The sequence below is a fragment of the Actinia tenebrosa genome, unplaced genomic scaffold (assembly GCF_029948245.1).
Source record: "Actinia tenebrosa isolate PJP-AT-01 unplaced genomic scaffold, QUT_ActTen_1.0 PGA_scaffold9__36_contigs__length_13948895, whole genome shotgun sequence".
Classification (NCBI taxonomy): domain Eukaryota; kingdom Metazoa; phylum Cnidaria; class Anthozoa; order Actiniaria; family Actiniidae; genus Actinia; species Actinia tenebrosa.
In genome coordinates, this window is record NW_028292586.1 from 7,093,500 (window position 1) to 7,105,180 (window position 11,681).

The 11,681-nt window shown below is 37.3% G+C and overlaps 1 protein-coding gene across 1 annotated transcript; it reads right to left on the minus strand.

The window, feature by feature from the left end:
- Window positions 1-225: 225 nt before the first annotated feature.
- Window positions 226-11,307, minus strand: LOC116308134 (parafibromin). Its single transcript, XM_089024665.1, has 21 exons — window positions 11,144-11,307; window positions 10,851-10,944; window positions 10,383-10,421; window positions 10,032-10,062; window positions 9,833-9,907; window positions 9,250-9,308; window positions 9,096-9,119; window positions 8,581-8,642; window positions 8,165-8,276; window positions 7,684-7,788; window positions 7,176-7,274; window positions 6,748-6,823; window positions 6,060-6,124; window positions 5,863-5,941; window positions 5,747-5,770; window positions 4,694-4,781; window positions 4,104-4,274; window positions 3,128-3,228; window positions 2,413-2,489; window positions 1,835-1,899; window positions 226-1,114 (listed from the first exon to the last, which is right to left on the minus strand). The coding sequence occupies exons 1-21, from the start codon at window positions 11,272-11,274 to the stop codon at window positions 1,078-1,080; spliced, it is 1,614 nt and encodes a 537-aa protein (XP_088880791.1). The 5' UTR covers window positions 11,275-11,307; the 3' UTR covers window positions 226-1,077.
- Window positions 11,308-11,681: the final 374 nt, after the last annotated feature.

Consider the following 11,681-nt stretch of genomic DNA (forward strand, 5'->3'; position numbering starts at 1 on the left):
CGGCCTTTTATGTAAGCGGGCTGGCGACAAAGCAAAAAGGCGCTGAAGGACTGGGTACGAGATTTATTGGACCTTTATGCACCCAAGTCCAGAGTCAACCGTCTTTTTGGTTAGCGGGCTGGGGCGAAGATTGACGCACCGAGCGAAGGGTGAAGGAAGGCGACTTTAAAAATGGAGACCTAACAAGAAATGGTTACATGGACTAGCCCAATGATAGAAACAGAATTCCAAAATATTTCTGTATTTGTACAAGATTTTTATTCTTACACTACAATATATAGGAAATCCTAAATAAGCAAGTCGTTCATGTAAATTTGTTTACTTCACATCAGCGCGTCGTTTGGAAGATTTGCGCAGTCGATTGAAAATACTATGTTGCATCATCGATATGGCTTTCATTTTTGTTTCCTAGACCTCTTCCGATCGCCATACACAAACTTGTGTTAAATTGCAACGAAATGGAAATCGGAATTGCTTACGCTTATATGAAAGGGTTTTCAGCTGCAATAGACCAAATGGTCTTGATGCAATGTTCACTCATTTCAGACCACGTGTCATTCTCTAGATTCTCATGCGCAGCCGTTAAGCAAAGTAATGATACTCTAGGGAATGATACATGGTTTGAAATGGGAAAACATTTTACCAAGACGAAAAGGTATATTTCCCGCATAAACTGCTTCCGACTCCGTCGCATGTGAAAGCCAAGAATGAAGACGCAATGCCTAGAATTTTCCCGCGGCAAATACAAAATACAAAAGCAAATCTGACCCAGATTTTTTTCTCAAGAAATGATGTACTTAGTATTGTTTCAATGCTACTGAAATTCTTACATCTAGAATTGTCGAATATTTCTTTAAAATTTTGGGGTCGCGTAGCGCCTTCTGACCCAGAAATACGTCGTAACTTATGGCTCATTATTTTTCGTTGGAATTATAAAACCATATGAGATAGATTGAAGTATCTATATTTATCAAGTATTGACATTGTAAAGATTCAAACTATTCAAAATATTTGGCGGAAGGATGAAAAAAGACGAAATCGTATAATTTCTTTCTTCATTTGCTGTGTTTTTGTCCATCAGAACCTTAGTTGAGGCTTATTCTTGACCATGAATCTGTGAAGTGAAAAAAATAGATTCAATGATGTATGGGAGGGGAACGTCAATAAATGTTCTAAGGAACTTGATGTCAAATTACCCTATCTCACTATGATGTCGCGTGAATTCTGAGATCGAGTAGAATAGTCTCTTTCACAGTTCCCTGCACCCTTCACCTTTGCATCGAAGCGAGAAGAACGGTGAACTTGCAATGATAGAGATCTTTTTAACACCTTGGACAATTATTCACATGTCTCTATCATTGCAAGCTCACCGTTCGTCTCTTTTCGATTCAAAGGCATGGCTACCTTTCAAGATGGCGCAGGGAACTGTGAAGGGGACTATTGCGGGGTTGTAAGTGTTTTCTCGTTAAAAATTCAAAATACACTTAGCCAGACAATCGCCAGAGCAGGCCTTCACTTAACTTTGGCATATTTAATTTTTTTTAAATAGGCATATATTGTAGGATAAAAACTAGTGTATAAAATGATCGAAAACCAGACATTTCAAACCTATCTATCAGCTGAAGAGTACAGTTAGTCCAAATTCTTGTTCTTCGCCATTCTGTCCCCCCTCCTCCTCCCCCCCCCCCCCCCCCCCCTATAAACAAGCTGTGACGCCATAGTGAAATAAGGCAACGTCTTACTAAGCCACGGAAGACATAACTTTTTGAAGCATCGTGCAGAACAAATCGAGGCGCCCAGACTTCATAATCGAATAAAGCTGCTCTAAACTTACTTGTCCATTGTGGTCCAAAATGTGTTGATTGACGCCTTGTCGAAATGCCTGGTGTTACGATTGATCTAGGAGTAAAAAGATAAGGGTAAGATGTAAGCAAATACTTTAAGGGTGGTGAAGGGTTATTTCGTGAAACGTGAGTTGAGCGTTTTTATTCTTCGTGAAACGTAATATGATTATTTTCATGAACGTGATTCGTACTCCCCACCCTCTTTATCACCCTCATAATTTGGTGTACATGAGAAACCGTATGGACCGAGAACTTAACCAAAAATCATCATCATCTTTTCATCATCACCTTTTTCGCCACCACCTTTTCATTATTATCATTTGCATCATCACCATCTCTTCTTTAACATCTTTAACATCATTACCACCACCACCACCATCATCATCGTCATCATCATCACCTTCACCACCATCATCACCATCATCATCATCAACGTCGTCGTCGTCGTCGTCGTCGTCGTCATCATCATCATCATCATCATCATCACCACTATCACCATCTGCTCTGTTGTAATGATTGCGACATCGCAAAAAGTATCGGAAATCTATAAAGTATAGGTCTAACTTACCGTTAAAACTTGTACGTCCCATTTCTGGACATTTGGTTCAGTCTTGACGTCTTCGAACTTGAGATGAAAACCTCTGACTGAAGATAATATCAGTTTTTTAGATATAGCTTGGGCGTAATGTTTTCTCATTTACGACTAAGTGTCATTCTCTCGAGAATAAGATTCTTCGTTTGAGTTGTATCCATAATCATGTGTCTTGTCACGCGCAACAGTTAAACAAAGAAATGATACTCTAGGGAATGACACGTGGTCTGAAATAGGAAAACATTACTCCCAAGGTATAGAGCGCTATTGGTTTATACTCGAGGCCATCTAAAGGGGTGACACGATGCGATGGCGATTACGACTGGTACTCGGTAAGCTAGCCATAGCAGGACAAAGCAAAGTAAAGGAATAAAGATACGAAGAAAAGAGAAATGAAGTAATGGGAAACAATGTTATAATATTATTAAATAAAATCATATATATTACCCCTACATATATTTTATAAGTTACAGTGACGTTTAGCGAGAAAGGGAGCAAGGGTTGGAGAAAACAGTCCCCAGCCAATTTTTTTTTACTGAACCTGTGAAAATAGCGGGAAAATTTAAAGGTGAAACGCGTACGCGTGTGCTTTGGCGGGAAAATGGTACATCCCCCCTCCCCCCTATGAGCCAGACCTCATTATGTCCCTGATATGCTATCCTTTCAAACACAGTTGAATGAAAGAACTTACTCTTGGTGAATATATCGACAGGCGAGCCATCAGCAAGCAGCCAGGGCCACCCTTTGAACTGCCATGTGGGTCCCTGTACAAACACTGCAACTACACGATTCCTGAGAACAAATTACAATTAATTTAGTATTTAAATCTAAACCGGGTAGTAGACGTGCTATATTGTCTACTACACGGTACAGTACCGTGACTGTAGAGTCAGTATATCTTACCAGTCATTGGGTTGTAGACGTGCTATATTGTCTATTACACGGTACGGTACCGTGACTGTAGAGTCAGTATATCTTACCAGTCATTGGGTTGTAGACGTGCTATATTGTCTATGACACGGTACGGTACCGTGACTGTAGAGTCAGTATATCTTACCAGTCATTGGGTTGTAGACGTGCTATATTGTCTACTACACGGTACAGTACCGTGACTGTAGTATATCTTACCAGTCATTGGGTTGTAGACGTGCTATATTGTCTATTACACTGTACGGTACCGTGACTGTAGAGTCAGTATATCTTACTAGTCATTGGGTTGTAGACGTGCTATATTGTCTACTACACGGTACAGTACCGTGACTGTAGAGTCAGTATATCTTACCAGTCATTGGGTTGTAGACGTGCTATATTGTCTATGACACGGTACGGTACCGTGACTGTAGAGTCAGTATATCTTACCAGTCATTGGGTTGTAGACGTGCTATATTGTCTACTACACGGTACAGTACCGTGACTGTAGTATATCTTACCAGTCATTGGGTTGTAGACGTGCTATATTGTCTATTACACTGTACGGTACCGTGACTGTAGAGTCAGTATATCTTACTAGTCATTGGGTTGTAGACGTGCTATATTGTCTACTACACGGTACAGTACCGTGACTGTAGAGTCAGTATATCTTACCAGTCATTGGGTTGTAGACGTGCTATATTGTCTACTACACGGTACAGTACCGTGACTGTAGCAGTTGTGTCAGTATATCTTACCAGTCATTGGGTTGTAGACGTGCTACATTGTCTATTACACGGTACGGTACCGTCACTGTAGCAGTTGTTGTTCCCGCGTGCTGATTCTGAACCACTTCTTTACGTCTTTGAATGAGAACCTCGTTTTCTCTTCGTGTGCCTGACCGTTTCTTTTCGTCTGATGGGACGAATCTAAACAAGCAGATAAGGAAACACCATGCTAGATTAGTTTGGTATTTTTTTTTTTTTTTTTCATAGCTCTCTACCGAGATACACGTATGCTTCGCTTGTCACGCACAAAAGTTTCAATGTTAGGATTCTTGCATAATGCTCATTGATTTATGACAGGAGAAATGAATTTATTTATTTAACACGTAGCCTCGTACTGAAACCTTTGTGTGTGACAAACGAAAAATAACTCGGAAGCGGGCTATCGAAATAGGAACACTTGAAAGATATCATATCACGTGGATGGTTGTGACGGACAAGCAACAAACGCACCAATGACAACAATGAAAACTTGTGACAACAACAAACGGAAAAATGCTAACCATTTATATATACGACCATAACAATTGATAACGAAATACACAATAACAACAAAAACTTACTTAAAGTCTTGTAGTATATCTTTAGCATTGTATAATGTGATGAGGGATGTTGTGCCAGCAGGAACTATGATGATTGGTGTTCTGGATTCTGAAATACAATCAAGCCTTTATACCTCAATAACAAGTCACCAAGTAGCATGAAAACAATACTGTATGTACGTTGAATGAAAGAAAATATTAACGCAGTCTCTCAGGCATTTTAATATTTTTTCCTCGTCATTAGTAGGCATGCAGAGATTATGATTAATTCATTTAATATTTCGCCCATCCCACATGGAGAAGCCGAGGTGGAAATATGATATGATGAACTTTCAATTCCATCATTATCAAACTAAGGCCCTGGCTAAACGAGGAAACATGTTTTCTTAAATGTTTCCAAAAGTGGCAAAACTGTCAGGGAACATCGGGAAACATGTTTACTCAATATCGGTTAGCGCATGCGCACTTTCAAGATAGAGCTAGCGTTGCTAATTAACGAACTTTTAGGATGTTGACTTTCGTGGCTAAACGAGGAAACATTGGGAAACATTGTTTCCATGCGTCTTGGAAGCATGAAATGTTTCTGCCGCACAGCAAAAACATTTTTGCGTCTTGGAAGCAAAATTTGTTGCACGTAGTAATGTTTTGCATGTGGCTAAACTTGGAATCATCGGGGAACATGCGCGCGGGAAACATGTTCTTGAAAACTTGTTTCCTCGTTTAGCCAGGGCCTAATGGGTCGGATTGGCTTCAAGCAATGCCTCATTCATATAGACTTAATCCAACCTTGCTCATCGGGTACTGTATGTTACGGTTTGTAAGGAAGAAAAAAATCCACATTATAAAATCAAAGTTTGTATCTATATAGTGAGATGTACAACCTGGGTCCGGTTGTACGAAGCCTGGATAGCGCTGTTCAGCGGATAAATTCTATCCAGTGGATAAGTCGATGCTGTTATCCAAAAAATTTATCCGTGGATAAGATTCATCCGTCGGATAGCGCTATCCAGGCTTCGTACAACCGGGCCCTGATGAATAACAAATAAAACCGTTTTAGGGTATACAGTATTTTACCTCGTTTGTTTGGTTTCTGTTGAACTGCAAAAATAAAGAAACAATTAAGAATAAGGTAAGAATAACAACACAAGAAAACAATCAGCAAATAGAAAGAATTCAGTGTTGTGACATACTTGGTCTCAGAGCCTTTGACGGTTGGGTGTGAGGTGAAGGGCTTGGTGCTGGCCTTTTTACTGGCCTGTGTGTTCCTTCCTATAAGACAGTGACGCAGGAGAGAGTTACTGTGATGAATTCGATTGAGGATGATTCTGTATTCAATATTATTCATAATTTGATAAATTAATAGTTAGTAAATAAATCTTCATTATACCTTGACGTGCTCTAAACTCAATCCATGGTATGTACCAGCTGTATCAATCTTAAATCCTTCAGTTTCTGTAATCACAATGAATGTAGCAGTAGGTTAGGATATGTTTTGCAGTTTCTGGTACATTTGACTTTTAACAGGGTAGGGTCGTTAGCCCCATGACCAACCCCCAATCTGGAAGGACCAGGGTAAATGTATGTTAAACTAATAAAAAAATTTATTGTAATAATATGAGCAGCCGCAAGGGTGGATCCAGGGGGCAAGAAAACAAAACAAAACAAAACTGAAGAATTAGATACTTTTTTATTGTTTTCTGTTGTGTTGACGGAAAAAACTCAATTAGTGCCCCCCCCCCCCTAAACTTTTGGCTGGATCCGCCCTTGAGCCGATCTGTATTCAACATTTAAAGTATACAATGATATGTAAAGCCCATACAGATCAGAAGCAGATATCATGGTTTAAATATCACATATTGCTTATTGAATGTCTAATAGGTGATAGTTTCATATTTTGAGAATGGAGTGAGTTTGAGAGAAAATCCATGTAAAAATTGAATGCAAATAAGAACAATTCTATATCTGATTTACAGACTTCTCCTGGGTGATTGATTTATATCATGTTTTCCTAAGTAATTATTAAGATTTCTAGAAGTCATGTAAATCCATACATTGTGGATAGCGCTTGTCATTACCTTCTTTTCCCCTGAATCGTTCCTGATCGTATCTGTTGTAAGCCACAGGAACTACTGCTTTTTTCTTACCAGCATCCTAAATCATACCACAAAACAATACTTTGAAGGTGCCGTATGACAGACAATTTAAATGGTTAAATAAATGCATTTTCCCTCTTCGAATATAGATTGTATTGCATTATTGTAGTAGAAGCTTTTCACCATCACGTGATGGCAGCCAATGACAGGAGGCAGGAACAATTGAATCTGTAGTCTAATCTGCTTTATACGAGAAAGGATTCAGTTTCCCAGGGAAAAAAGATTCTTTTGTTGTGTCATCTGTCATGGCTTTAAAGGAAATAACACACTTGCACACCACTGAGGTTAAGGATGAGCAAAGTCGAACTCAAAATGGAGTATTTTTCGAGATTTTGAAGTGTTTTGCTTACCACGGGGGCTGATGCATTTGCTGGTTGATTCTGTTTGTGTTTTCCTTCTTCTCTAGCCTTGACAGACTGAAGTATGGCTAAAATATTCTTGACAAAATGCTGAAAACAGCAATAAACATGAAAATTATGGCCCTGTTTGTTATACTACCATATTGAATGCAGTTAGAGTAGATTTTGCACAATAGACCTCCTCTGCTCGGGTGTAATGTTTTCCCATTTCAGACCACGTCATTCTCTTGAGTATCATTTCTTTGTTTAACGGTTGCACATGAGAAGATACAATATGGACACAACTCAAACAAAGAATCTTATTCTGAAGAGAATGACAAGTGTTCTGTAGTGGGTGAACATTGCGTACAAGTTATAGAGGTCTATTGTGGAAAACCCTCAACACTTCACAAGCAGGTTAGGCTGGATGTACGTCAACAGCATCTTTACTACTCATCTACAGTATGCCCAATGGTTTATCAAATTGCAAAATAATAATGTAACAGTATCATTTCCCCACCTTGCCAGAGCTTTGAAGAACACTGGTACGTGTCCTGAGAAGTCTTTCTCTACTGACAATGTCCCTTGTTACATCCACTTCTGCATCAACAAAACTACGTTGTTTCTAAACAAACAGACAAATAAAATGATGATATTATTAAAATATTAATACTCTTTACAGTAAGGACAGACCAATGGAAAAAAACTCCAAATCTAATCAATACCCTGTTTAAAACAAACTTTGGACTCATCTGATTAAAGTCAGAAGAGGAAATTTTTTAAAATAGCTTTGACCTAAAACATCTAACTGTGAAACCACTCTATGGTGACCCATGAAAATTCCTATCTGGAATATCGAATTGTTGAATTGTTGAAATGTGAGTTGAGCATTGTGTGCATAGAATATTAAATGTAGTGGTAGTGCACGTGAGCGAAAAGTGCGAAAGCTCAATAAAGACTAGACACTTAAATAAAAAAATTATAAAAAAGTGATTTCATACCAGTAAATCTGGTTCAAGCTCATCATCCACACGGATCGTTGTCTTCTTCTTGGCAAGACGCTTGGCTTTAATAGCAGCGATCTTCTCTTTGGTCATTGCTTCACTCAAAGACCTGAAAAATTGTTGCATTATTTCAATCATTTAAAAATTATTGGCCAATGGCTGCTTGCCATGATTACCTCTGGGGAGACCAGTGCTACTTACATGTACACTGGTACTTACATTTAACCCCAAACTCAACTTGAGCATCAGTTTTAAACATCTTTATGGTCTAAAGTAAAATTTTATATGACTCTCTGAAAGAAGTGTTTCCAAGATGACTTGATTTTTATTCATCTAGAGCCCATAATGTTTCGTCAGGAACAATAATAAATTACAGTGGTTTCCTCATTGTAAAGTTAAAGCAATCATAGTACCTCATCTGATCTGTTGTTACAGTCACCTCCTTGTGACCTTCAAGACGAGCTTCCAGTTTTCTCTGAAAACAAAAGATTAAAGAAAATTATATTGGTAGGGAAAAGGTATCTATAAGAGGCAACCTATTTAACAATTAGGACTTAGTGATATAAGCATGAACAATAGGTGAAAAGAAGTGCAAGTTGCAGGTGAATGCTTCTCACACCTCTTGAGTGCTTTCAATGCTTCCAAGTTATTTATTACTGAACAGAGCTCAAAAAAGCTGTTTTATTTGTCTTATCATATAAAAAGAAAAATACATTCTAGTTATTGATTCTGTTTTCTCACATTTCTTTTCAAAATTTAAAATGCCAGCGATGGCATCATCAACCGTGCCCTTTTCACTGACACAGCACAGTTCTCAACCAATCAGATTGTGCATATCTATTATCTAAGCTTTATAGTAAATAATCCAAAACATAGCATTTCAACGGAACATTCTTTAGTGCAAAAATTCTTATTTATATATTCTTACCTTGTCCAAAATAACTTCTTCAGTCTACAAACATTAAAATAATACAAATCAATAAATTAAACATCTTTTTTCGTAAAAAAAAATGAGAACAACTTTATCATTGCAACCAAAAATCATAAGCATAGATCAAAACGAAACTTTTAAATAAATGTACCTCAACTTTGGGCTTTTTGAATTCACCCCCAGCTGCATCTTCACCAGCTCGTTTGTTGGCTGTTGATTGAAATATTAAATAAAAAAGTAGATAAGTGATACTTTCAAAATAACTGCATATCTAATAAGAACGATATAGATCAAAAAAATATGGGTTGAAAATCACAAAATAGAATGTAGGAACAGCTGCTTTTTTCACAAGCAGGCCAGGGAAAATTTTAGTTTCATGCCCAAAAGCATGCCCAAAAAAATTTGTGAGTTTACTAACTTTGATCCTAAATTAGTAATTTTTTGCATATTTCATACAAATGCATCCCAGGACTCAGTTCACTTGTGTTGACAAGGTCTTTCTAAACATTGATTAGCATCCATGACACAATCCTTGAGAACCAAATAGGTCTCAGGACTCAGTTCACACGTGTTGAAAAGGGCTTCCTAAATTAAAATATTGATTGGTATCCACAACACAATCCTTGGGACCTAAATTTGAGCAGTTAAGCGGGTCCTAGGACCTGGAATAAAAAGTCCTAAGTTAAAGTGTAGGATGAGTACTTCTTTCATGGTAAAAAACTAGAAATATGTACCTTGTATGCGTGCTGTTGTTGATCTTTGTGTCGGCATCTCCAACGGAGCACTTTTGTCAATGCTTGCAGAGGTGTCTATAGATACAAGATAGTGTAATCACTGTTAGGAATCAAAAAAACTTAGAGGCTTAAAAATTCTATTCAATTATAATTGGATCGTAATTCTGAGTTGCACAATCTATTAAGAAGATTTGTATACCTGTTTCGCCATTGAGATAGCTCAATAATGCCTAAGGAAATTGTGAAATATTTAGAATCAGTTAATACAAGGGATTTAAAAATAACTAAGAACATCAGATATGATAAAAAGTTAATATATGAGCTAGGACATACTGATAATGAAAGTCAGTTACTTATTATTAAACCTGCATGGTTGTGTTAAATATGACAAGGAAATAAAATAAGATGGAAAATTAAACACAGTATAAAAGAACAGTTTTTTTTACTCCAATAAAGACTAACATCTGAAACTTTAATGCTTAAGTTTCCTTCCTGTTTACTTATATGAAGATGTATCTTAACACAGAGATGTCATAAAAAATAAGATTACCCTTCTATCTGGCAGCCTGACAACTGGAATCTTTGCACCCTAAAAGAAAAAGAAAGCAACAGACAAGAATTTAGTAACATTTAAGGAAATAACAATGATAATGATAAAATATTATTATATTATATTTTTAACGAAACCAATTTCTATTGAACCCTGGAATAACCTCTGGCTAATCAAAGTCAGAGCAAGCTCAGCTTTCTCACAGAGCTAATTGTAATTTAGCTGATTAGGTTTCGTAATGAAAGCTAATAGTACTAAACTCCACCTGAGAGAGTTATTTACATCAATATTTGAAAATCAATGCATAACTTATTAAACACACTAAACCGAAATATTACAAAATCTGAATCAGAATTTTATTGTCACTCTAGTTAATATATATACATAATTGGTATAATAATTATTCCAACGACTAAAACGCTAGATTATAGCCAGTTTTCATAACCTGAAGGAATTAACAGTTCTTACCACAGCACGTTGGACATAGTTTGGATGAGACAGATGAACATTCTTTAGAAGAAACAGCAACGATTCCAATGTGTAATACTCTTTTGGCTGTGACCTTTAACGAGAATACCAACACTTAAATATGGCGGTCATTATATTCAAACTAACTAACACTACAATAAGATCAAAAGGAATTGAGAGACTAGATCAAAGATATATTTCTTTCTAGCCAAAATCTTTTTTGGATATTTGTAAACACGTTTTTAGAGTCAAAAACCCGATAAAATTTCAAGACAAAGACACATTTGACTCACTTGATGATGACATAATTAGTCTTAGCAGTCTTTGGGAAGGAGAATTCGTCGAATATGACTTCATCTTCTATTTCCTGGATCTCTTTTTTGTTGATGTTAAACTGGCGCAGTAAAGACAGAGGGTCCGCCATCTTGTCTTCCCGACTGACCTCCTTGGACTAGGCACCAGGTCACTCGGCATATGCGCATCTCCGAGGTCCCTCCGTTCAAAGCTAAACAAACAGCAAGAAAAAAGCCAAATTCCCAAAATGGGAATTGTTGGGAATTTCCTTGAATTCCCAATTCGAACACCAACGTTGGGATTTATTGTTGGGAATTTCCTTCTAATACCCAATAGAAAAACAAAATTCCCTACAAACTAACATTGGGAATCAGTGCCACGTTCCCAATTTCGTTCTCTCTGGGAATTGGATGGGAATTCAAGGAAATTCCCAACAAATTCCCAATTTGGGAATCCGGTTTTTTTTCCTGTGACAACAGTTACAACAGTTTTTATTTCCACGAAACATATACATGGATAAATTGAATAAGTTATAAA

What these genes read in the sequence shown, in the direction of transcription:
- LOC116308134 (XM_089024665.1), bottom strand. Translation starts at nt 11,274, where the DNA reads ATGGCGGACCCTCTGTCTTTACTGCGCCAGTTTAACATCAACAAAAAA. An exon ending in TCAGGCTGCCAGATAGAAGG is followed by an intron (nt 10,063 to 10,382) that starts GTAATCTTATTT and finishes CAATTTCCTTAG; the next exon opens with GCATTATTGAGCTATCTCAA. An exon ending in CTATCTCAATGGCGAAACAG is followed by an intron (nt 9,908 to 10,031) that starts GTATACAAATCT and finishes TTGTATCTATAG; the next exon opens with ACACCTCTGCAAGCATTGAC.